The sequence below is a fragment of the Pseudorca crassidens genome, chromosome 14 (assembly GCF_039906515.1).
Source record: "Pseudorca crassidens isolate mPseCra1 chromosome 14, mPseCra1.hap1, whole genome shotgun sequence".
Lineage (NCBI taxonomy): Eukaryota > Metazoa > Chordata > Mammalia > Artiodactyla > Delphinidae > Pseudorca > Pseudorca crassidens.
In genome coordinates this window covers 6,116,542-6,142,470 of record NC_090309.1, presented here as the reverse complement: position 1 = coordinate 6,142,470, position 25,929 = coordinate 6,116,542, and the positions used below count along the sequence as shown (strand labels likewise).

The 25,929-nt window shown below is 46.6% G+C and overlaps 1 protein-coding gene across 6 annotated transcripts in view; it reads right to left on the bottom strand.

Moving 5' to 3' along the window:
* The window catches only part of CREG2 (cellular repressor of E1A stimulated genes 2), a 76,123-nt gene that overhangs the window by 35,171 nt on the left and 15,023 nt on the right, over positions 1–25,929 (bottom strand). For 2 of the 6 annotated variants that reach the window (XM_067704132.1, XM_067704135.1), the window contains exon 3: positions 7,175–7,288. In XM_067704132.1, coding sequence (XP_067560233.1) covers positions 7,175–7,288 — 114 coding nt within the window. The other 4 variants (XM_067704133.1, XM_067704131.1, XM_067704134.1 and 1 more) reach the window with 4 other exon arrangements.

The following is a 25,929-nucleotide window of genomic DNA, read 5'->3' as shown; positions in this document are numbered from 1 at the left end:
TTTCCCACCAGCTATAGGTTGATCCCGTTGCTCTGCCAACGGGATTCTTGCCAACATTTGGTGGTGTTACTGTGTTTCAGCAACTTTGGTAGGTGCCTCGTGGCATCTACTGGGGTTTTAATTTGCAGTTCCCTAATGACTGATGACGTTGAGTATCTTTTCACATGCGAATCTGCCCTATCCTCTTCAGAGAAACATTTGTTCATGTTCTCCATTGTCTAATTGTATTTCTTAAAAAACTGTTGAGCTGTAAGAGTTCTCCATCTATTCTAGATGGTAGTCCTTTGTTGGATACGCGGTTGGCAGGTAGTTCCTCCCAGCGTAGCCTGTCTTTTCATCCTCTTAACATGGTCTTTTGAGGAATAAGAGTTTAAAATTTTGATGAAGTCCAATTTATCAAACCTTCCTTTTATGGACTTTAGGTTTTTGGTGTCAAGTCTGGGAAGTCTTTGCTTAGTTTAGCCCTAGGTCCCAAAGATTTTCTATTTTTAAAAAAAGTGTTATGGTTTTATATTTTATGTTTAGCGTTATGATCTATTTTGAGTTAATTTTTATATAAGGTATGGGATTTAGCCTGAGGTTCTTTTTATTTGCCCGTGGATAACTGATTGCTCAGCACGTTTATTGGAAAGACTATCCTCCCTCCAGTGAGTTACTTTTGTACTTAAAAAAAAATCAGTTGCGCATATTTGTATGGGTCTATTTCTGGATTCTCTGTTCTGTCCCATTGATCTTGTGTGTCTATGCCTCCACCAGTACCACACTGTCTTGATTAGTGTAGCTACATAATAAGTCTTTATACTGAGTAGAGTGGTTTCTTCTACTTATGCTTCTTTTACAAGATAGTTTTAGCTATTCCAAGGCCTGTGCCTTAGAACTTTTAGAATAAGCTTGAATATGTCTACAAAAACCTTGCTGGGATTTTGATAGAAACTGCGTTAAAGATATAGATGAATCTGGGGAGAATTGACATTTTTCCTATTTTGTGTCCTCTAATCCATGAACATGGTATGTCTCCTCATTTATTGATGTCTTTGATTTCTTTCATTGGCTTTTAATTTTCAGCATATAGATCCTATACACATTTTTGTTAAACTTACACCTAAGTGTTTTTTTTTTCCTTTTGGAGTGATTGTAAATGGTATTGTGTTTAAAATTTTGGTTTCCACTTTGTTTATTGTTAATATATAGAAATATGATTAAATTTTGTGTGATCTTATATCCTAAGACCTTGCTGAAATCAGTTGTTTTACTTTTTTTTTTTTTAAATAGATTTTTTGGAATTTTCTATGTAGACAGTTACATCATCTGTAAATAGGGATACTTTTATTACTTTTCAATCATATGCATTTTATTTCTTTTTATTGCCTTATTGCCATGTCCAGAACTTCCAATACAGCCTTTAAAATTTTAATCAATGTAAATTTCTAGAGATTTGCTAAAACTTACTGGCCTGAATGGGGTCCATTATTCTCAAACAGATGCCTTTTCTTTTTTTTTTTTTTTGCTTTTTTTGTTTGAATTTTAGAATTTTATTTAATTTATTTTTTATACAGCAGGTTCTTATTAGTTATCTATTTTATAGATATCTATTTTAAATTAGATTCTTTTAAATTAGTCATCACACACACACCCCCACTTTCCTCCCTCGGTGTCCATACGTTTGTTCTCTACATCTGTGTCTCTATTTCTGCCCTGCAAACCGGTTCATCTATATCATTTTTCTAGGTTCCACACATATGCGCTAATATATGACATTTGTTTTTCTCTTTCTGACTTGCTTCACTCTGTATGACAGTCTCTAGATCCATCCACGTCTCTACAAATGACCCAATTTCGTTTCTTTTTATGGCTGAGTAATATTCCATTGTATATATGTACCACATCTTCTTTATCCATTCGTCTGTCGATGGGCATTTAGGTTTCTTCCATGACCTGGCTACTGTAAACAGTGCTGCATTGAACATTGGGGTGCACGTGTCTTTTTGAACTATGGTTTTCTCTGGGTATATGCCCAGTAGTGGGATTGCTGGGTCATATGGTAATTCTATTTTTAGTTTTTTAAGGAACCTCCATACTGTTCTCCATAGTGGCTGTCTCAATTTACATTCCCACCAACAGTGCAAGAGGGTTCCCTTTCAAGCAGATGCCTTTTCAGCACTCTTCTTATCATCCAACCTGTTCAGATTCCATTCCCTGTAATTTGGATAAATAACTGATAACCGTCATCAGTGGTTAAGCTGCAAAGCTCCTCAAGGCAGCTGAGTGAGCTTTAACAAGCTAAGTGAAACCTGATTGTAAAAGCAAAACTAGCATTAGGAAAATTATCTTTCACACGGGACTTGGACACAGAGACGTTCCAGAGAATTACAATTTGAGGTTGGCTTATGGAGTATGTGGTTTCTCCTTCCAGTTTTCCCCTCTTATCTCTAAATGGGGGTAGCAACAATTTTAAACTCTGAAAATATGAAATACCCTCAAAGTTACCTTATTCTTATATATTAGAAATTGCTATTGTTAAGGAACACTCTCGTGATTTGACTTTTGATAAATAAAGAATTCTGTGCCTCTTACTATGCTTTTAGTAACAGGCACTTAAAAATATTTGGACAGCTCAAACTCTCTTCGTGTCTTAATTTTTTAAACAAAAGTGTAACCATTAATAACACTATTATTTATTTTTTAATGTATATTTCCTATATTTTGTGTATTGTAGTTTTATATTTATACAATATACCTAACTGACCAAAGAGGGTTTAGAGCCATATAAAAAGGCAGAAAACTGGGTAGTGCTAGACCCTTTATAAATTTCAATATAAGAGGTCTTGGAAGTATACACATAGGTCCTTGTAGGCCTTAGGTATACACACAGGTACAACGCAGGTGCTCCTGCATACAATTTGTAGAAAATTTAAAATCTGTAATGAGAATCAAATTTCAGAGACTTGTTTTCTTTTTTGGTAGAAAACAGTGGCCCATCTACAGGCAGGTTAGTCATCGCTTTACTGATTTTACTGATTCAATGACTACCAGTAACTCTTTTGTCTTGTTCTTAGAATTGGAAATTGTCTAGGTACCACTCTCTCCATTGCATGCAGTGAGTGGTGGAATCAGACCCTGGGATGTTGACTTAGCCTCTCTGAGCCTCAGTGTTCTTGTCTGTAAGTGGCAGTGATGATTCATCTCATTGGCTGTAAGGCTTCAGTGAGATGACCCCGTCAAGGGCCTGGCCCATGGCTGCGTAGGGAGTGTACCTCCAGTTACTTACTTCTTTCCCTCCTTTTCTTATACGTTGCCTTTGCTTCCTTTCCAGTCTCTCCCTGTCCCCCTCCTCTCTCTCTACCACAGACTGAGTACCACTCCCCATGCCTAAGAGAAGGGGACCCTCTATCCCAGCACTAGCAGAGGGGATCTGGGGAGCCTGCTGCCGAAGCTGCCCCTCCCTTAATGTACCACCATGGCCCGATCACCTAGAATAGGGCTGTGCACCAAACTCGGGGGGTTCCCACATGGTTTGTCATGTTGCAGTGGGAAAAAAGCTTCATGAGTGACCAGTACATTCTAGCAAACGGGGCTCAATAATGCATTTGCCATTCTGCAGCAGGACGGTAACCCACAGACAGAGTCCTGCACCCTCACCCTAAACACAAGACGCCAGTTGTGTGATGCGTATTTAGTTCTTCTGTGGTTGCAATGAGCTCAGAACCAGGACACTGCTTTGGGTACAACAAGCAACGAACATACTCTCACGATACAAAGCAATCACGTTGTACATACAGGCATAGGGTTTTTTGTTGTTCTTGTTGTTTTTTATCTTAAAGAATGGAACAGCAACTGTCTCAACATGTCACTTTGACAACCAACAGTGATCCCACACAGGTGAGTCTGGACTGAACACATGTAAACAGACTCTCTATGTGAAGTCCCTGTGTGATCTGGCCATTTGCAGATGGCCACTCCAATCTCCAGCTAGCACAGGGGTCCCTGGTGACCCACTCTCACTCTGCTGTAAGACTGACAGGGCTGCAATGAACCCTTTCACAACGAGACAGCAGTCAACTGCTGCCTGGCAGCATCGCTCGAAAGGTTTTCATTTTATGCAAACATCAAGGACCTTCTTCTCACTCCATCAGGCCTTTCTTGGAGCTGCTTTGAAATATTCCTCCCTGGGAATGTCAGCTACTCCTCCATACCATTTCTGAAGCCAGATATGTTCTATCTTCATCTTCATAAAGAACCATTCATACTGACGAGGCCACTTCCTCATAACTGGGTGTCTGCAGAAATAAAGACGTCACATTAAAGCCGTCCTCATCAGAGGGTGGGCTCTCCCGAGCACAGTGCCAGATGTATCCTTGGTCAGGTCAAAGGGCCCTCCAGACGCCAGGCCGTGTTTAGGCTGAGACCTGCTCAAACCAGCTAGAGGCAGAAGCCAGGGAGCCAGGGTCAAGGTCTGGGGCAGCCTTAGGAGGGCAGGAAACTGTTGTCACCACAGAGGGGCAGACAGCTCAAGTCTCGAGCCAGGCAACTTTGTTCAAACTCCAGTTCAGCTGCTGGGATGCCTCATGGGCCGTTTGCTCTCTTAAGCCTGCCCGGTCTCCTTCCCAGTCACATGGGGCGAGAGGGATGGTGGTCAGTTCACAGGGCTGTGTGGGCAGCAAATGATGAGACACATACAGCACTTGCATAGAGGACGTGCCCAGGGGACGGGGGCCATCGTTACCAGGGAGCATCATGAAAGGCTCTAAGCATCTCTACGTGAAATGCTGAATTTTAAGTCCGGGAAACAAACGTGTTCACGGGAAGCTTTCCATTCCTGTAGAGGCCTACAACGGTCGCATCAACCTGAGAACCAGCCAGCGTAGACAGGGAACAGCCCTCACATTCCGCCCTCTGTTTCTGACTTCCTTCTCCCTCAGGCGTAGGCCTAAAAACATGCATCCTCCTTGTGGGCAGGGTCTGGCGCTCACTTTTTGAAAACTTCATAAAAATAGAAGTTTTATTTACATCTAAAAATGTTATAAACAAAATTCAAAGACCAAGTGTAAACTGGGAAAAACATTTGCAACAATGCCAGTGCAGTGATAGGTTGATGCCTTTAAAAAAAAATTTTTTTTTTGGAATCATTGCAAATTGACAGAGAGGTTGAAAGTACGGTATAAAGAACTTTTTTTTTTTTTTTTCCTAAACCATTTGAAAGTAAGTTGCTGATCTGAGGCCCAACGCTCCAAACACTCATGCAGCTGAGATGATAACATGATTGTTGTTATTTTAAGCCAACTAGTTTTGTATTTATAACCGGAACAAATTTTGGCCCCTGCAAGGGGAACGTAGGTACAGCAAAGTTTAGTCCGTGAGGCCCTGGCTTGGGGTCCAGGCAGTAGGATGCTGGAAGGACCGTAGGAGACTGACCATGGGCGTTTAAAGAAGGTAAAGACAAGGTGGTCGGATGCGTGTGGTAAAGGGACCCACATTATCCAGTAGTGGAAATTCTGGCAACACTGTTACCTGCGGTAATGTGGAAAATAGGAAACGAACTTAATGAACGCAAATGTCTCCTGCGGCTTTGACTTCATCTCACTGCCCATCATAACGTGGAAGAGGAGAAATTAGAACTAAAGAGTGACAGCTGAGACGCGCACAGGCACACAGACACACGCATCTCCATTTATCTCTCTGTCTGTATATTGAAAACCACAAGTCCGTGTGGATGGATCCAATTCCAGGCTGATCTAGTGTCCTCCTGTGCGTGTTGCTAGCTCTCTTCCATGGCGGTGAGAAACCAGGCTTCCTCTCTCTGTGTTTACTTATTACTACACTAAGTCCCCTACATACGAACCTTCAAGTTGTGAACTTTCAAAGATGCGAACAATTGAATCCAGCAGGGAACCAGACCCTGTGCCGTCAGCGTCGGGCGTGAGTGAAATGGCAGCTCGCCCTCCGTCTCCTGTTGCTGGAGAGCCTTCAGCTCTGCCACCTCCCCCCTCCTCTCCCTCCTCCAGTCCGTAACCCTTCTTGCCTGTTCCCTCGATGCCAGCCCCTGGATGCCAGCTGCTGTACTGGACTACTGTACTTTTCAAGGCACTGTACTGTAAGTGTAAAAATGTTTTCTTTATTCTTTTGTGTGTCTGTTTTTTTATGTATTATTTGTGTGAAAAGTATTATAAACCTATTACAGTACAGTACTGTGGAGCCAATTGTATTAGTTGGGCACCTGGGCTAACCGTGTCGGACTTAACAAACAAATTGGACTTAGGATCGCACTCTCGGAAGGGAACTCGTTCGTATGTCGGGGACTTGCTGTATGTTTACTTATTTCATGATTCCCCTGTATGTACAATCATCCCATCTCCATAGGGAGGCGGATGGCTTGTCTAATTTACCACCTGCTTTCATGTTACTCTCCCACTAACTTAGACAAGTACCAATCTGCCAGCCCACACCCCATGTGGATACCCGCCCCTCCTCACTCCAGCTGTGACCTTCCACCTCAGGCCTCCCCCTGCACAGACCCTCTCCTCACCCATGGAGACAGACTCCAGCACCCCCGCAGGACCACCCTTCTCACTTTTTGCAAATGCTGACCTCCTCCGCCGCTTCCCGGGGTTCCTCTGTCACTCATTTTGACCCTAGCAGCACGCATGCCGATTTCCCGGGATGTCGTTTTAAAATTTTGATTGAGTGTAACCTCCAGGGCATCCAATTCGGGAAGCAGGTGGTGGGGGGCAGCTCGAAAGCTGCATCCTAAGTGGTTCGGCTATAAAAGGGGTGAGGGGCCCACACGAAGGAACACTGCTGTCACTTCTGGCGCCGAGCTCTGCTTAGAGTGGACATTTGCAAATGTCTGCTGTATTGACTGGACCACAAAGCCCCCTTTTTCTCCATTCCAAGGCAGGGCCGTTGTGAAAGGCTGGAAGTAGGCAGGGAACAGTGCCTGCAACCCCAGCATGGGGCGCTCTCCAAAGGCACGGACAGCCCACTGCAAGGTCACATGCGTGGCCTCTGCTGCCCCCTCAGGCGACCAAGACTTTCAGCGTCAGACGGCAGTGTCGCCACCAAAGGACAGCTCAGACCATTACTGTCATCACCTCAGAGGCATCAAATGGCATAGCCCCGACCTCTGCTTCTCACACTGTATGTTTCTGGGCAAACCAATCTTAAAGCAGATACCAACCTTGAAAACATGGCTTGCTTGGCAAATTCCACTTCTTCCGGAGACACCGCGACCATCTGGCCAGTGAGCGTTAACCGGGCACAGCGGGGATCTTCTGGGTCGACGATATTTTTTCTGCATTTGAAGGACATTTTTCAGATATTAAAATGACGATAGAATGACAGCTGGACATACTAAGGATTTTATTAAAAATAGAGGGAGTTCCCTGGAGAGCCAGTGGTTAGGACTCCGCGCTTTCACTGCCGAGGGCCCAGGTTTGATCCCTGGTCGGGGGACTGAGATCCCACAGGTTGCGCACCATGACAAAAAAAAAAAAAGAAAAAAAAGAAAATAGTGATCACGTTGCTGGTTATAGTGTTCAGGTTTTTACATTTTCTGGAATTACCTGAAAATACTTTAGCATATATGATCCTGCAATCCCACTCCTGGGCATATATCCAGACAAAACTCTAATTCATAAAGCGACGTGAACCCCTATATTCATAGCAGTACTATTCACAATAGCCGGGACATGGAAACAATCTAAATGTCCATCGACAGATGAATGGATAAAGAAGATGTGGTACATATATACAATAGAATATTACTCAGCCACAAAAAAGAATGAAATAATGCCATTTGCAGCAACATGGATGGATCTAGAGATTATCATACTAAGTGAAGTAAGTCAGAAAGAGAAAGACAAATACCATGTGATATCCCTTATATGAGGAATCTAAAATATGACACAAATGAACTTATCTACGAAACAGAAACAGACTCAGAGACACAGAGAACAGACTTGTGGTTGCCAAGGGGGAGGGCGGGTGGGGGAGGATGGATTGGGAGTGTGGGATTAGCAGAGGCAAACTAGTATATATAGGCTGGATAAACAACAGGTCCTACTGCAGAGCACAGGGAACAGTATTCAGTATCCTGTGGTAAACCATAATGAAAAAGAATATGAACAAGAATGTATACATATGTGTACCTGAATCACTTTACTGTACAGCAGAAATTAACACAATATTGTAAATCAACTATACTTCAATAAACTATGAAAAAATTAAGATACTTTGGTACAGGCAGTGTGGCAGGTGTGTCTGTGTAGGCTGGACGTCAGTGTGCATCCTCGCGGGTGGCAGACAACCCCGGAAGCACCCTAGTCGAGAGTGCACAGGCCAGGGCAAGGTTCTGCAACACCCCCATAGGGAGCCACTATGCAGAGTCAGGTTGCTGCTCTGCATGACTGTAGGCAGTGCCACTCCCTCGAGATACCATGAATGGCACCCCTGGAGCAACGCAGTGCATCTGCCTGGATCCAGCAGTGGCCACGGTAAAGGCTTTCAGGCATCCCCGTCGTCAGACACAGAGGTCCCTTACTGAACGTAAGGGATGTTAGAAATAACATTGTGTGACAAGCGTTTCCATGGTGGCAGGATTCTTCTATAAACGCTTGCTTTCCTTGTAAGAGTCACCTGGCACTGAAAGTGTGGGAGGGCAACGTAGAGCTCCCACCCACCTCTCATCATGCGCGGCTGCCTATTTCTGGAAGAAGCATTAATGGGAGAATCTGAATCTTCACGTTTCAGATCGTGGCTTCATCTTAAGTCAGGAGAGAAACCTCCCCCAGGTGACAGCTGGTGCCTTAGCATTTCACAATCTCTCCATATGTGCTTGGGAAGGTGGTTCCAGGATGGGGCAACAAGATGTGTCTGTACACTGCCTTGTTTTGCGTGTGCCTGTACATTGCCTCGTTCTGTTTCATCTTCATGACGACCCCAGGAGGTAGGTGTGATGACTGACCTTGTTTTAGAGATCAGGGGAATGCGGCTCAGGTAGGCTAAGTGACTCGTCCTGGGCCGTGGGGCTTGCAGCGCCTGTCGGAGCCCAGGTCCTCTGGCCTCAAGCAGGAAGGCAGCCGCCTGGGAGCCTCGCACTTGTATCTGGGCGTATCCCAGACTGACCATCTCCTTCACCTCCTGCGTCCTCAATGTTTATGGATTCTCTCTCTTATTATCTGATTGTGGACTCTTAGATATCATGTTTAATTACATTTTAATTTTTGGTGAATGCGTTCTCAAAAGCTCAGCTTAGGGGGAAGAAAAAAGTTCACCTTAGGGGTAAAAAAAAAAGTATCACATGACAGAAAAAGAGTGTGTGCAGAGATATCTGTTACAGCATCATTTGTGATGGCAAAAATGGGAAGTAACCAGGCTTCCCTGGTGGCGCAGCGGTTAAGAATCCGCCTGCCAATGCAGGGGACACGGTTTCGAGCCCTGGTCCAGGAAGATCCCACATGCCGCGGAGCAACTAAGCCTGTGCGCCACAACTACTGAGCCTGCGCTCTACAGCCCACGAGCCGCAACTACTGAGCCTATGTTCCACAACTACTGAAGCCTGCACGCCTAGAGCCCATTTTTCACAACAAGAGAAGCCACCGCAATGAGAAGCCCGCGCACCGCAACGAAGAGTAGCCCCTGCTCGCCGCAACTAGGGAAAGCCCACGTGCAGCAACGAAGACCCAACGCAGCCAAAAATAAATAAATAAAATAAATAAAAATTAAAAAAAAACAACAAAAAATGGGAAGTAACCAAAACGCTCAGCAGTGAGAGAACATAAATAAATTGTTTTATCAACAGTATGAAATACAACCTTTAAAAAGAATGAGATAGAGCTATAGGTGGCCATAAGAAAGATATAAGTAAAAAGTTAGCTGAAGACATGCAGTAGGACTCCATTAAAAAAAGAAATCCTAAAACTATGTGTGTGTGTGTGTGTGTGTGTATGTGTCTGTGTATGTATGTATATATATATATATAAAATGTTTATATATGCTTAGAAAAGGTTCTTGGAAGGATATATTCCAAGATATAACTTTGGTTATTTCAAGAAGGGGATTTGAGGGGCTCGAGGTGTATAGGGGGAGAAGCCCCTTTTTATTTTATATATTTCTATATTCTTTGAATATTACATATGTAATGCAGAAAAGTGGTTTCTAGCAGGGGCTGGGGGGCAGATAGGGAGAGTTTGGTAAAAGATGCAGCTATAAGATGAAAAAGTCTGAGAATCTACTGCGTAACATGGTGACTCTTGTTAATAACGCTATATTGTATAGTTGAAATTTTCGAAGAGGAGAGAACTTAAATGTTCTCACACAAAAGGCAACGGGCAAGGAGATGGATGCGTCAATTAACTAGATGGTGGGAATCTTTTCATCATGTATACATATATCAAATTATCATGGTGTGTGCTTTAAATATCTTATAATTTTATTTGCCAATTATACCCCAATAAAGCTGAAAAAAGACAAAAAAATTATGGTCACCTAACACTATCTCCTGGTGGGCAGTCAAGGGGCAACGCAGCAGACCGGGGCTGTCCAAACCCTGCACATTCCAAAGAAAGGCCTGTCTTCAGCAGGACTGGCCCTTGGCTGGCTCCCAGAAGATACCACTGAGCCCTTGAAATGTCCTGCTTCACCAGAGTGTTTTTGCATCTGAGACCCTGGGCCACGCTGGGTCCGCTTAACCTCTTGGGCCCTGAGTCTGCATAGCTAAGATCAATCATGCAGATGCTATCATTGCCATGTGATTGGATTCCAGTAAGAACCCTGGATACCAAGGCTCAGGTGAGCTTCTCTGGTTGGCAATACCTTGCACCTGTGGTCACACATCATTTCTGGGAGAACTCAGTGTGTCCCTGTATGATTCCAGTGGGAAGGGTCTCCTAGAAGCTTGGGCCTGGATGTTCCTGGACGGCGCCCCATGTGCATTTTGCCCTTGATGACTTTGATCTGGAATAGACCATGAGCTCTTGAGTCCTGTGAGTCCTTCCAGCGAATCACGGAGCCTGAGGGTGGTCTTGGGACTCCCACACAGTTGACCAAGCAGACTCTGCACATGCTCTTTTCACAGATGGTGTGTATCACAGAACGGCTGCTTCCAGGAGGCATGACTCATCAGAGCTCATTCCCGTCCATTACAACGTTACAGAAAGGTACATTTGTTAAGCAAAACATATGTTTTGTTATACTTAAGGGACTTGTTTGCACCTGCCTACGAGTTTTTCTTTAGTATACACTCCGTTGAGTCACAATAAGAGAAAGAGTGGACACGCCCACATGCTCAGGTGAAATGCTCCCTGTCAGAACACCGCGTACCATTTGAAACTGTTACAGGCGGCTGAGGGTTTGACGCTGCAAAAATGTACTTGCTGAATTGTGGAGTTTTCAAAGATGAAAGAATGACGGGAGGCGCGCTACACAACTGCAAACACTGAATCAACACTGAATCTTGTAAAAAACCTGAGATGGATTGGAGAAAATAAATAAAAATAGTAAACGGGAACTGAACATACAGATAACCAGACGAGACTGACATCAGTTGTACCCAATTTGTTTGCTATTAAAGCCAATTTTTTTCCCAAAATCGCTCCATCATGAAAGCAATGAAATTAGGATTCATACGTACGTCACGATAGAAGAACACATTACATTTAAGAAGGGAGCAGTTTGCTTCTCCAGTCATGACAGAAGAACACATTACATTTAAGAAGGGAGCAGTTTGCTTCTCCAGGGGTGGAGATTACAAAGGCTAGAAAGAAGATGATGTGTTTAAATAGGTAAACAGAAAGCTTTATCCTTTTGGAGGATAACAGCCCCTCAAAGATGTCCACGTACTAACCTCTGGAACTTGTGACTGTGTTACCTTTCACGGCCAAGGGGAATTAAGGTTGCCAGTCAGCTGGTCTGGATTACGCACCTGGTCTCAATGCGATCATAAAGGTCCTTAAAAGTGGAAGAGGGAGGCAAAAGAGAGTGTTGGGGTGATATGATGGGAAAAAGACTCTCCTGGCCATAGCTGGCTTTGCACAGCGGAGGGGGCTAGAGCCCAGGAGTGCAGGCAGCCTCTAGAAGCAAGAAAAGGCAAGAAAATGGATTTTCCCCTAGAGCCTCCACAAAGGACACCTTGGTTTTAGCCCAGGAAGACCTGTTTGGACTTCTGCCCTCCGAAACTATGACATAATGCATTTGTGTTGTTCTGGGCCACTAAGTTGTGGTGGTTTGGTACAGCAGCATTAGAAAACGAATACACCGGGGCTTCCCTGGTGGCACAGTGGTTAAGAATCCACCTGCCAATGCAGGGGATGAGGGTTCGAGCCCTGGTCCGGGAAGATCCCACATGCCGCGGAGCGACTAGGCCCATGCGCCACAACTACAGAGCCCGCGTGCCGCAACTACTGAAGCCCGCATGCTGGAGCCCGTGCTCCGCAACAAGAGAAGCCACCGCAACGTGCAGCCTGTGCACTGCAACGAAGAGTAGCCCCTGCTCGCCGCAACTAGAGAAAGCCTGTATGCAGCAACGAAGACACAACGCAGCCAAAAATAAATATAAATAAATAAGTTAAAACCCCCCAAAACAAAAAACAAACAAACAAAAAAACTAATACACCATCGGAGGGGAGTTGGACTCCAATCCTATCCTGAGCCATGTGAGTGCAACACACCTGAGGTTACCGCACCTGCTGCTCCCAAATGGCCAGCCAGTGCACAGCAACCAGGTAGGAGGATGCTGTGTACCCCAGGACCCTGATCCACGGCTTTTGATTTCTGAGAGCGTGCTTTGATGAACAGCTGCTGTAGAAGACATTCCCCAATATCTTGTAATCAGCTATAATGAAAAAGAATTGAAAAAAAAGAATATAGATATATACGTATAACTGAATCACTTTGCTGTACACCTGAAACTAACATAATATTGTAAATCAACTATACTTAAAGTAAAAAACAAAAAACATTCCCCCTCCTCTTGGCAATGCACGTAGAATACCGTTTAGGCATCCACTTCTCCCTCACACGGCTTCAGGGAACCCTGTTCCATCCCTAGATCCTGAGAGCTGGGATTGCCCAAGCCAACCAGCAAATTCCATCCTCTGGCCATAGTGACGGACTCAGGGATGGGCACAAGAGCAAGTCTGCTCATTAAAGCTCGAGGAGCTACTTGCTGGGGACTTCTGGAATGGCAACCCCTCCCTCTCCTTTGGAGTCTAACTGGAGAGATGCTCGCTGCTGCTGGACATAAACGGAGCACGTGTACCCGGAAGTGGCTGGCAGCCACAGGGGATCACAGGTGGGGGATGGGCAGGGGTGGGAGGGTGCGGCCCTTAAAATGCAGCAGACACTGGAGAAGGCAGTGAGGAGGGATGGGAAAATCTCATTTGGGCTGACCTTGCAGAGCTCCTAAGAAAAGCCTACCTCTGGACTTTTCAAATATGTCAACTAATCAGCTTCCTTAATTCTCCAAGCACATCTGAGCTTACTTTTCTACTTCTTGCAACTGAGAGGTTCCTCGCTATAGAAGGGCTTCAAGTTTCAGGAACTCTGTCTCTGTTCTTGGCCTGGATCATATGCTTGAGGCATGTCCAGCTAACGTTGGATGGTATTAGTAACAATCCATGAGGAGCAAAGACAGCCTGTTTTTTTTGTTTTTTTTGCCAAGCTGCAGGTGGGATCTTAGTTCCCTGACCAGGATCGAACCTGCACCCACTGCATTGGAAGCCTGGAGTCTTAACCGCTGGACTGCCAGGGAAGTCCTGGCCTGTATTTTTTTAAAATTACTTACTTACTTACTTATTTATTTGTGGCTGCATTGGGTCTTCGTTGCTGCGCGTAAGCTTTCTCTAGTTGCGGCGAGCGGGGGCTACTCTTCGTTGCAGTGCGCGGGCTTCTCATTGTGGTGGCTTCTTTTGTTGTGGAGCACGGGCTCTAGGTGCGTGGGCTTCAGTAGTTGTGGCTCGTGGGCTTAGTTGCTCTGCGGCATGTGGGATCTTCCCAGACCAGGGCTCGAACCCGTGTCCCTTGCATTGGCAGGCGGATTCTTAACCACTGCACCACCAGGGAAGTCCCTGGCCTGTATTTTTAAAATATTTGCACATTTATATATTTCCTTGAGATAAGACTGTATCTACCATGTATTAGGAAGCAGTTTTCCATGGTCTCTCGTGTTTCTGAACGTCTTGTAAGCATAGGACTAGCTCCCTTGGCTCTGAGCTATCTTTTCACAAAGATGTTTACAGAGCCAACAGCTTTGGAAGACAGAGCATCTCCCCACGGGGTGGTGGCCTGTCCAGAGGGGTGCAGAATGGGCTCCCTCTGGGGGCGGCAGGCTTGCCTCCACTGTACAGATTCTGGTTCTCTAGGCTCAGGGTTCCTCTCCTGCAATGCACCCCACCGTGTGTGCAGATGACCCCTGGCCCTCTTCACATCCCCCCGGGGGAACTAGGGCCCGGGGGAAATCCCACTATAAACTGCTAACGCACTGGCTGCTGCCATTGCTGGGGTACCAAAGTCCTTTGCCTCTGACCCAGGAGGCTTGTGTCTTCTGCCGCCATCCGTGAACCACGGCAGGCTGACTCGTTACTTAGAATGAACCAGGTGAGCTTGCTTGCAAATAGGGTAAAACCTTAGAGTCTTCACAGTCTTTGACCCATGTAAAAATATTCAGTTTCTCTGTTTTTGGTTGGAATTGAATCACTTTGGAAACAGCAAGGGAAAAATAATTATAACATGCTGATCAGAAGCTCTGATTTGCATATGTGTATCTTTGAGTATAAAGATGCTGAGGGACTTCCCTGGTGGCTCAGTGGTTAAGAATCCGCCTGCCAATGCAGGGGACACGGGTTTGAGCCCTGGTCTGGGAAGATCCCACATGCCACGGAGCAACTAAGCCCATGTGCCACACCTACTGAGCTTGCACTCTAGAACCCGCGAGCTACAACTGCTGAGCCTGCACTCTAGAGCTCGCGAACCACAACTACTGAGCCTGCGCGCCATAACTACTGAGGCTGCGTGCCTAGAGCCCGTGCTCCACAACAAGAGAAACCACTGCAATGAGAAGCCCGTGCACTGCAATGAAGAGTAGCCCCTGCTCGCTGCAACTAGAGGAAGCCCGCGCGCAGCAACGAAGACCCAACGCAGCCAAAAATAAATACATACATAAATAAATTTATTAAAAAATAAAAAAATAAAGATGGTGAAATAAATTATTTTAAAATGTCATCTGTTCTTCAGACAAAAGTGTTTCATATTACATGGGTTATAGAGTAAGGTAATGAAAGAGCTCTTGCTGGTGCAAAGTCTGGAACCCTGTGTGGCCTTGCTCTCCCTGGACTAGCCCAGGGCCTTTAGGGGCCCATCCGCAGCCTGGGGATGTGAGAAGCCCTGGCACAAAGGAAGCCCCACTCCATCTCCTTGAACCTCCTGAGTCCGTCTGTATTCTTCTTGTTTCCTGTTTAGCATGGGCACAGTCCCCCTAGTCTGAGACACCATCTGCTATTTCCTGGCCTCTGCTTCTAGCTGAACTCCATTCCTTGACTTCTAATGGGGCAAGACAAAAATCACTATTCAGGAAACAATGACAGCAGCTGATTCTGAATTTGTGCATCTCTGTGTGATTGGGGCTGAAGTGGGGATGGTAACGGAGGGAAGCAAATTCATCTCAGGACGGGCTGCTCTTCTGTTTAGGAAAGTGTATTAGTGGGTCTTGATTATCAGGACAAGGCCAGGCCCCCCTCCTCAGGGCACCCAGGCCAGTGTCTGCAGGGAGAGAAAGGGAGCTGATGCCTCCCCGAGGTTACTGCGTTCTGAATTCCGGTTCGGCAGAAGCCACAGAAGGTTTTGTCTTGCTGTGTTTGTTTGGGGAGGTCGCTGAGACTCAGAGAAGAAAAGAAAGGCAGTGGGAGGAGGCCTGGAATTTGGAGGGGATACCCAGCCATGTGGCAGGGGTGTCCTCCATCCTTGTGATGAGGGGTGGCCAGTGATGGTGCAGGGATGCCCCACGATGTGGCTGCTGTCCAGTGCTGTACCTGGAGTTGCCAGACGTAGGAGGTATCAATACAGATGCCCAGTCACCTTTGAATTTTAGATAAACAACAATTTTTTTTTTCAGTATAAGATGTCCCAGACAATATTTGGGACATGCTTATACTAAAAGTGTATTTGTTTATCTGAAATTCACATTTGACTGGGAATCCTGTATTTCACCCGACAACCCTAGTCACCCCTCCCACTATTCCCCCAGACCCTAGTAAAAGTCTGTTATACCCAGTGTCCCTGCATGGCAAAGGAGAGAAGCCACCAGGTGTGGTGATAAGACATCCAGATGTGGCTGAGGAGGGGGCAGGGAGAACAGGGTGGGGCAGCGGTGATGGTCCCCACCTGCGTCATCAGCACCTCTCCGGGTTCCTTGGAAATGTCCGGGCGGGCTTTCTGCCTTCCGCAGTTGGTGAGAATTTGGTGAATTTATCTGTGTGCTGCGGGAAGGGCTGCCCCTCGGGGCTGAGGGCCTTGGGCTGCACTGTTTCCGTTTCTCTTTCAGGTTAGGGGACGTTCTTTTGGGCATCGCTCTCCTTTCCACTTGTCCTCGGGGCCTGCCACCCGCACTCTGCCAGATGGGCAGCTAGTGACCCAAAAGGACTTCTGTCTCAAGGGCAGGACCGGAAAAGCCTGGTCTGCTCAGGTGGTCACCTGGAGAACCCAGAGGATGACTTACCAGCTTGAGGACCCTCTAGAAAGTGGCAGAAGCTGTCTAGGAACTGCCCTCTGCCTGCCCTGGTCCCTGGCTGTGTTCATTACATTGTGCTACTGCTCTGTGTGGCCTCTGCTAGGGGGAATGCTTGCACACCCCAGCCTGGAACTTATTTTTAACCTTTTTATTCTAATTTTTCCTCCAACAGAATCATTGTTTTTGGTTATTATTAATTTATTATTCATACATTGATGGCATGGTTTCCTTTACATTATTGCTAGAGTAATCTTTCTAAAATAAAAAACTGTCACCTTCTAATTTCATGTACTTTTAATACCCCTCTACTTATACAAGCACAACCAAAATCTGAAAATACAGTACAAAATGTTCCTAATGGTCAGGCATCTGTCTTTTTTCCTGGCCTTATCCTTTGCAGCTCTCTGGACATAAATAATTACTTTTACACCAAGATTCAAACCCCCCAGCCTTTCTCACACCATTCTATCTTCCTAGAATGATGAACCCTCCACATGCATGAACACACATATGCATGTTTACGTGTGTGTGCACGCACACACTTACCTATCACTGGTTGCCTAATAAACATATTAAAACTTAGCTCATTCCAAGTAACTTGCTCCACCACTCATATAAACTTGTGCCCTATATATATTTCTATCATAACACATGTAATACTTGTAAAACATTCCACAAGGGATCTAGTTCCTTGACCAGGATCGAACCCGGGCCCCCTGCATTGGGAGCATGGAGTCTTAGCCCCTGGACCACCACGGGGAAGTCCCTCCTCCAACAGAATCTAATATAGAATTTGATAGTTTAAGTCAGGGAACTCAGGGACCAAAAGATAAAGAGTCTGTTTTTTACAGGGAGACGGCTTCACGCCCACAGGCAGAGATCCAAAAGGCAATACTGTGTCAAAGCATGGGCCCATCCATACCCGGGTTCCAGAATGCTATTAAATAGAAAGAACAGTCAGCTCTAGAACCTTGTGGGTAAAAGAGTGGATTAGATGACCCAGGGGCTATAAAGGAAACAATGAGACAGCGGTTGAGCGCTTAAATGACTTCCAATTACGTGAGAAGATTGCTTTCTTTGAGCAATCCTTTAAGATAAGTAATCCTCCTTTTGCTACAGTTTTTTTTATACTCACACTTTTATGAGCTACAATTTTCTAAGAGCTTCACAAGGGATGCATTTTTCTAATAAGTTTACATTCAACCTTCCCAAACACTTTATGTCTTGTTGGTTAGTACGATACATTTAAAGGCCTGTCTTATTTTGATGTATTTGTGTTCAGTGGTAAAGAAAAATGTTAGAGAAAAGCAGACAGTATGTTCTTTTTGGATTTAGGAAGTTAAGCCAATACGCATAGACATATTGGGTGAATGACATTAAAATATTCAACTTTGTTTCAATTCTTTAAAATAGAGAAAAAAAATTTGTTTCATGCAGTCCCCAAGTGACAGGGATACAATGTCAATCACCATCCGATCCACGTACAGTGGTTCTCAGCCAGGAAGTGTTTCTGCCCATAAGGGAAGCTGGGAAATCTGTGGAGCACCTTTGTCCCAGTGACTGGGCTGGGGGCTCTACTTGCATTTACTGGGCAGGGACGGGGAATCCGAAATGTCCTGTGATGCATGGGACTTTCTTGCACAATGAACTGTGCCACCCAAAACACAGCAGAACCCCCATGTAGGCAGCTCTGCAGGAAAGAGCTCTTTGCAGGAGGCCCCTTTTATCTAGTCACGAACCTCAAACCAGGCGCCCCCACGCTCTACTCATCTCCGGCCCTAGCACCCCTTTCAAACCTTTTGATCACACAACGCCTCGCCTAATCTGTTGGCTCTTTCCCTAGGTCAAAGAAGTGGAAATGAAGAAGTAATTAACAGATGACCAGATCTCTTCCCCAGCTTCCCCTGCAGTGATCTCAAAAGCAAACTGTGTGAACGAGATAGCATCTAAAGAAAGAGCCCAGGAAGTCGATGAGCCTGCACACAGTTGGGCGCAGCGCCACTCGGATCCCCCATCTCTATGATTAACTGAGATGACTTCCCTTTTTTCCCTTTAAGAACTTTCATGGCCGAGCAGAATCTTCGGAGATGGTTTTTGGGGGACCCTGAGTCCACCATCTCCCCAGATGGCTGGCGTTCTGCTGAGAAGCAACTTTCCTTTCTACCAACATCTGTCTCTCTCGAGTATTGATTTTCGAGCGCCGAGCAGCCGGACCTGACTTGGGAACACACAGCGATGTGTCGCTTTCTCTTAGTAAGTGAAGGACAGCTGGTGTAGAGCAGTTTCTCACTTTGGTGCTATTGACACTTGAGGCTGAGCAGTTCATCGGGCTGGGGGTGTCCTGTGCATTGTAGAACATTTAGGAGCGTCTCTGGGTTCTACCCACAGGATTGCAGGAGCACCCTCCTTCCCCAAGTTGTAACAACCAAAACCATCTCCAGACATTGCCAAATGTCCCTGGGGAGGGGTCCCCCCACGTCTGTTTGAGACCCACTGGCACAGACACAGGTACATTTACAGACTAGTGGAGGGAGAGGAGAGAGGCTGAGAGGCGTCTGCATTTTGTCAAAGAAACGTGGGTGTCACCTGCAACCCAGAGAGACTGGAGGGGATGAGTAGATTTGGTCCGAAAAACAGGGAGTAGGCGTGAACCTGAGGGTGGGAAAGGAGCCTTGGTGGGAGATGGAGAATCTTCCAGTGATGTTGGAATGCATGGGAGGATTCTGTTCATGAATTTAAAGTGGGAGAGTCAGCCTGGCCATGTGGTTTGTTCCTGTAACTCGGAGCCTCCTGGGTGCAGGAGTAGAGGAGGAGGGATCAGGGTTGAACGGGGTTGGATGTAGCCAGGGGTGCTTCAGAGGGAGAGGGGCAGAGAACTTGCAGGTGGTCTTGGGTGGGGGGTTATAAAGACAGACCATGGAGTCTGAGCTGGGTGAAGGGGAAGGGGAGCCAGGAGGCGCTGACCGTGGTGAGATGAGATGGTGATGGGGCAGAGGACTGCTGGGCTCCATGCGGTGACTCAGGCAAGAAGGGCCCGGGGTAGGATGCTCAGAACGGAGATTCGGACGTGGGGCGTGTGCTACCAGATCTGGATGTGGCCGAGGAAGTGAAAACCTTGCTGGAGAAGCGCGGGTGTAGGATCGACCATCCGCACGATGCTGAAGGTAAGGAGAGGGTGGCAGTGGAGAGGAAACCGCGAGGCCTCTGTGGCTTCCACCCACCTGTTCTGCTCGCGCCTCCAGGGCGACATCAGAACAAACAGAGCTGCCATTTTCTGGCCTGGCCTTTCAGACATCTGCCGAAAGCACTTACCTATTTCTCAAGACTTGTTTCAGTCTGGCTGCTTTTAGACTTGCTGGTTTGTCAATATTCTTGTTAAACTTTAGTATCCAGGATGGACCTCATTGCTCGAGCAGAAGGTTCACGAAGTAGAGGAGTAGGTCACGTCCGCCACTCCCTACTCCATCCTTCCAGGGAAGCGTGTCTATGTCGTGTTGTTATGTTATGTTACTTCATCTAAATTTTTATATTAAATTTGATTTAATTCTAATTTTATGGCATACCAGTATAAAGCCTCACACTGTCCCAGTTAAATCCCCCCCCCCCCAGTTTTCTCCTTCCTTCTTGGCACCATTTTCCTGGCTGTGGCTTCAGCTTCTCCTGACAATTTTTCTGTGTCTCTCCAACACGATTCAGTGTCTCAAGCTCCCACGTGGTTCAACCCAGGACCCTTCCACTGGCTCCCAGGTTCCCACCACTTTCCAGGGGCTGTAAATGGCCAAGGAACCAGAAACATCCTCCCCTCAGCACTCAGATGAAACCCCCTCCTATTAATCAACACCTTCGGGGCTCCCACCAGTCATCCATCCATGCACAGTTTCACATCTTCGTGAAATTAGGTGTAAGAGAAACAAATGTATTACACGCGAGAGAAAGAAGCCTACCCAGCACTACGATCCCTTGTTCGTATTATTCTGTCTTGTCGATAAGAACATCACTCAGGCTTTCTGTCAAGGGCCTCAGGGAAATCCACATACAGTGAGTAGACAATCGTCTTCCTGACTTATCACCCAGCAATAAACCTATCGAAGAAAGGGATGGCCTTTACGTCGTGCCAGCCTCCCCAACTACTACTGCCTGGAGGTGGTTGCTTCTTCTCAGTTTTGGGTGCACAAACATTTAAAAAAATGGTCTGTTCTGGAATAACTATGAAAGTTATTTGGGGTTCATCTGCAGACCCTCCCAGCCTCTGTTTTTTTGAGACTCTGAACAAATTGGTCCATTTTCATGCTGTGTTGATGCCTTTTCCACCCTTCAGTTCAATGCTCTTATCCATGGCTTCTCTGAGTTTCTTGGAATGGAATTTGTGTTATTTGGAAGCCTTGGCCGTATGTCTTTAAAGGACAGAGTGCTACATTTCTGTAAGCATCTTGGGCTAGGATTTTCTCTTATGCAGCATCAAATCTTATGATTCAATAAACCCCAGGCAGTCATACACAAAGGGACAAGACATGCAAAAGGGGGAACTAGGTCCACTTCCAGGCAGGAGAGGAGCGGGGATGCTAAAAACAGTTCACTCTGACAGGTCACGATTAAGCAGACTGCTCAATTTATAACCCTTTTCTCTGCAGTTTTCACCTTTCTCTATCATTTCGCCATGCTAAGAATATATTAAAATTAACATTCGTTGATTGACTATCACATGTGTTTGAGTCATTTTAATATCTATATTTTAAAAGCATGTATATTATAAATAAGAACGATCATGACTCCCCCAAAACACCAATAAGTGCCTTAGCACACGTTAGAATAAATTACCATGTCTCCATCTACACTTGCAAATGCATTGAGACTGGTACATCCATCTGCGGTGCGTTGAATAAGGTCTCCCCACAAAGATGTCCACGTCCTAGTGCCCAGAACGTGTGACTGTTACCTTGTATGGCAACATGGACTTTACAGATATGATTAAGTTAAGGAACTTGATATGGGAAGATTATCCTGGATTATCTGGTGGGCCCAATGAAATCACAAGGGTCCTTAGACAGGGAGGTGGAAAATCAGAGCTGTAGGATCCAGGAAACGGGATCGACAGGTTAGATGATGCAAGGAAGGGGCCAGATGCCAAGAGATGCGGGTGGCCTCTAGGAGCTGAAAACGGCAAGGAAACAAATTCTCCTCTCAGAGCCTCCAGGGGGAACCTGCCCTGCCAACACCTTGATCGTAGCTCCATAAGACTCATTTCAGATTTCTGACCTCCAGGACTGTAAGAGAATAAACCTGTGTGGTTTTGAACCGCAAATTTGAGGCAATTTATCACAGCAGCAATAGAAAACTATACACCATCCCTCAAGGCCTAACTCAAATATTCCATATATTCACCCAGTAAACATTAGTTGAACATAGGCTCATTACGTTCAAGGCTCTGGGGCTGGTGGAGAGTCAGAAGGACACAGTCCTGGCCCTCATGAGAATTACGTTCTAGCAGGAGGGGCAGACGTCAGACAGCCTGCTGTACAATTAATGATTTATTCACTTGCTACTATAACATGGAAACTTGTCTATGTTTCCTGACCCTCAAAACACAGGCAGGCTTCCACGTTATAACATCAACCCAGAAACCTAGGAAATGAGTGGGAATTAGTTAGGTAAAGGCAGGGAAATCAGTGTAGATAGAAGGAAGAGCAAGGGCAAAGGTCCCCAGGCAGAAAAGAGCCATAAGACCACTGGGGCCAGCACAAAGGGGAAGGGTGATGCCACAGACACTGGCACTGCCAGGGGTGGACCACAGAGGCCGCAGAGGCCATGTTAAGATGTTAAAATTTCATCCTAAGAGCAATGGGAAAACATTGAAGAATTTTAAGCAGGGTAATGGAATGATGAGATGTGCTTTTTGAAAAGATCCCTCCAGTTTTAGGATGGAAAGTGGGTTGGAAAGGGGCAAACAGGCATCCAGGGACACTGGTCAGGAGTATTTAAAGAGTCCAGGTGAGCAACAGTAGAGTCTTGGGCCAGGTGGTGGGGAGAAGCAAGCTGAAGAGAAGTAGTCAACTGGGGGAGAGGTCTGGGAGGTAGACCAGTTGGACGCAGCTGACTGGTTGTGTAAGAAGAAGAAGAAGCGAATCGTGGTACCCAAGGGTCTGCTCTGAACAGCCAAATGGATGGGGAGCCCAGGAAGAGGAGCCCTCTGGGGAAGGAGGAAGAGGCTGAGCTCGAGGGGTCCGTGAGATGTCCAAGTGGAGATGTCCAGGAAGCAGCTGGAGTTGGGGTCCGGAACTCAGATGAGAGGTCGCAGATGGGAATATAAGTTTGGGAGTCACTGGCATGTAAGTGCAGTGTTTGGGAGCGGATGGGGTACAGCAGGGAGAGCAGAGAGAGTGAAGACGCCAAGCCTCCTTCATGAGACACTCTCTCCATCAACCATTTCCAGGCCAATGTCTCCTGGAGGATTTACCACGCTCAGCTTGTTCTAGAAGGATTTCCACGTGTGTCTTACAACCTTTTCCTCCTCTCAAAGGTGTGGGGGGTACTATTACCTTTCATCTCTGTGCCTAACACTGCTTAGCACAGTTCACTACACAGTAGATGCTGAAATGGATGTTTCATTGCAACAGACGGGCAGCCTGCACCTGTATGAATTTAAAACAGATTTCACGTCTTGCTTCTATCTCAGTGCAACTCACACAATGGAAGTTATATTTGAACAACTTAAAACAGACAACATTTCTGTATTTTTGTAGATTTTGCAGCTTCTGACTCAGTTCTCTCTGAGAGGTAGGTGGGGAGGTTCCCTGCTTTCAGGCGGCAGCTGCTGTGAGCGGGCAGGGGGTACGGCGGAGCAGCAGGGCTGAGCAGCCCAGGTGTCTGGGATTGAATCTCAGCCCCCATTAGAACTTGGACTGTGGTCCAAGTCCAAGTTCCTCATTCTCTCTGGGCCTCAGTTTCCTCATCTGTAAAAAGGGGCTAACAATAGCACCTCTCTCGTGAGCACCTTGAAAGGGTCACATGGGTTATACGTCTCTGTTGCTTAGAATAGTGCTTGGCACAGAAGAAGTACCAGCTACACGATTGCTCTTATGCCTCTGAGGGATGCAGTGGAGACAGGGCACGGTCAGTGTTCTCCTCCTCTGCCCATCTCTGTCACCCCGACTCCTGCACAGAGGAAACAGCTGCTCATGACGATAGCTACCACTTATTAGTACTGACCACGCGCTGGAAACTTTACGCTCACTGAAACATTGCATTCCCACAGCACACGGGAGTACTGTTGTTCCCATTTTAGGGTTAAGGAAATTGAGGCCTAGATAAGTTAAGTAGGTTGTTCAGGGCAGTCACGTATTTTTATTTATTTATTTATTCATTCATTCATTTATTTGGCTGCGCTGGGTCTCAGTTGCGGCACGCGGGATCTTCGTTGCCACCTGCAGGATCTTTAGTTGAGGCGTGTGGGATCTATAACAGTCCCCTGACCAGGGATCGAACCTGGGGCCCCTGCATTAGGAGCACGGACTCTTAACGGCACGGCACCACCAGGGAAGCACCCAGGTAGGTATTACTTGGTGGGTTTAGGAGTCAAATCGATGAACCTCAAATCAGAAGCTTTCTTCTAATACTGGAGCAATCAAACTTAAGTATGTGTTAAGAATTCCTGAGTGGTTCCGTGAAGATGCAGATTCTAAGCTCCCTTCATCAGAGACAGCTGGAGCCCAGGAGTCTGCATTTTACAAGCAAACCTGGCGTCTCTCCTGGTCTCAGCCTGCTCCCCAAGCATGGCTTAGTTACCCTGCAGCCTGCCAGGCAGTTCCAAATTCAAACCTGGTCCTGTTCCCAGGCCACAGGGTTCCACAACCAAACCTCAGTCATATTCCCAGACCAGAAGTTTCCAGAATCAAATGACAGTCATGTTCCTGGGCCACAGGGTTCCAGAATCAAACCGCAGTCATGATCCCAGGCCAGAGGGTTCCAGAACCAAACCTGGTCACTTTCCCAGGCCAGAGGGTTGCAAGATCAAACCTCAGTCATGTTCCCAGGTCAGTGGGTTCCAGAATCAAACCTCAGTCATGTTCATAGGCCACAGGGTTCCAGCATCAAACCTGGTCAGAATCAACCACTTCCATGATCCAGCCAAGCTCCCTCTGCCATCTGCCGGCTCAGCTGAGACGCCGCCCTGGGCCGGCAGGGCACAGTGCTCAGCTGCGGCCACCTGAGAATCTTAACTCCACCATGGTCCCCCTGGCCTCAGCCTGGATGATGTTGAAATAGCACAGCAGGGAATTCCCCGGTGAGTCACTGGTTAAGACTCTGCACTTCCACTGCTGGGGACATGGATTTGATCCCTGATCCGGGAACTAAGATCCCGCATGCCGTGAGGCACAGCACACCGCCCCCCCCCAAAAAAAGAAAGAAAGAATGAAATAGGACAGCAGCCCCCACAGAGTCAGGAACCCTCAGAGTGCGCTCAGCTTTCTTCCTTATCCTGCATCACGGCACCTCCAGGGGCTGTCTCTCTAGTCTAACGTGTAACACACACATTACCTAGCATCCCCATCCCTGCACTGAAGGTTCAGTTGTTCTTTTCCAAAATCCTATTGTCTACCTTGCTGAGAGGTGTGCAGCAAACGATGAACTAGAAGAGGGGAAGCTGCCTGGTGCTGGACCACTTCATTCACTTGAAAGGAAAGACGGGGTCGACAGGGAGAGCAGAAGCCGGGTGGCAGGGGGTGCTGGGCCAGGAGGAGAGCCAGCTGCAGAGATGGTGTGGTGGAGACAGGGGATGTTATGGAAACTGAATACCATATCATCCATTCGTCTGTCTTCCAGCTTTCAGGCCCTCAGTTTCCTAACCTGGAAAATGAAAGGCAGGAGTGGATGGACAGGGCTCTGCCAGGCTGAAAGCACTTCTAAGTACACTGGAGTCTTGTCCCATTTTCCAGGGAAAGCTTTGCTGCTGCATGAGTCACATGTGCCTGCAGCTCAGTCAACCAGGAGAAAAAGGCGGAAAGGAAGCGAGTGAAGCAGGATCAGCAAGGGGCCGGGAGCGCGTGCAATCACCCCCTGTCCTGGCAGACTAATGGGGCCGAGTGGTCTTCTCGGAGGGAGGGGTCTGGGTCTGGGCCCAGGGACTGAGACCCAGGCAGTCCTCACGAGTGAAAAGAAAGAAAGTCAGACAGAAAATGAAATGCATCCTGGGGAACAATTACTGGGACTAGAAA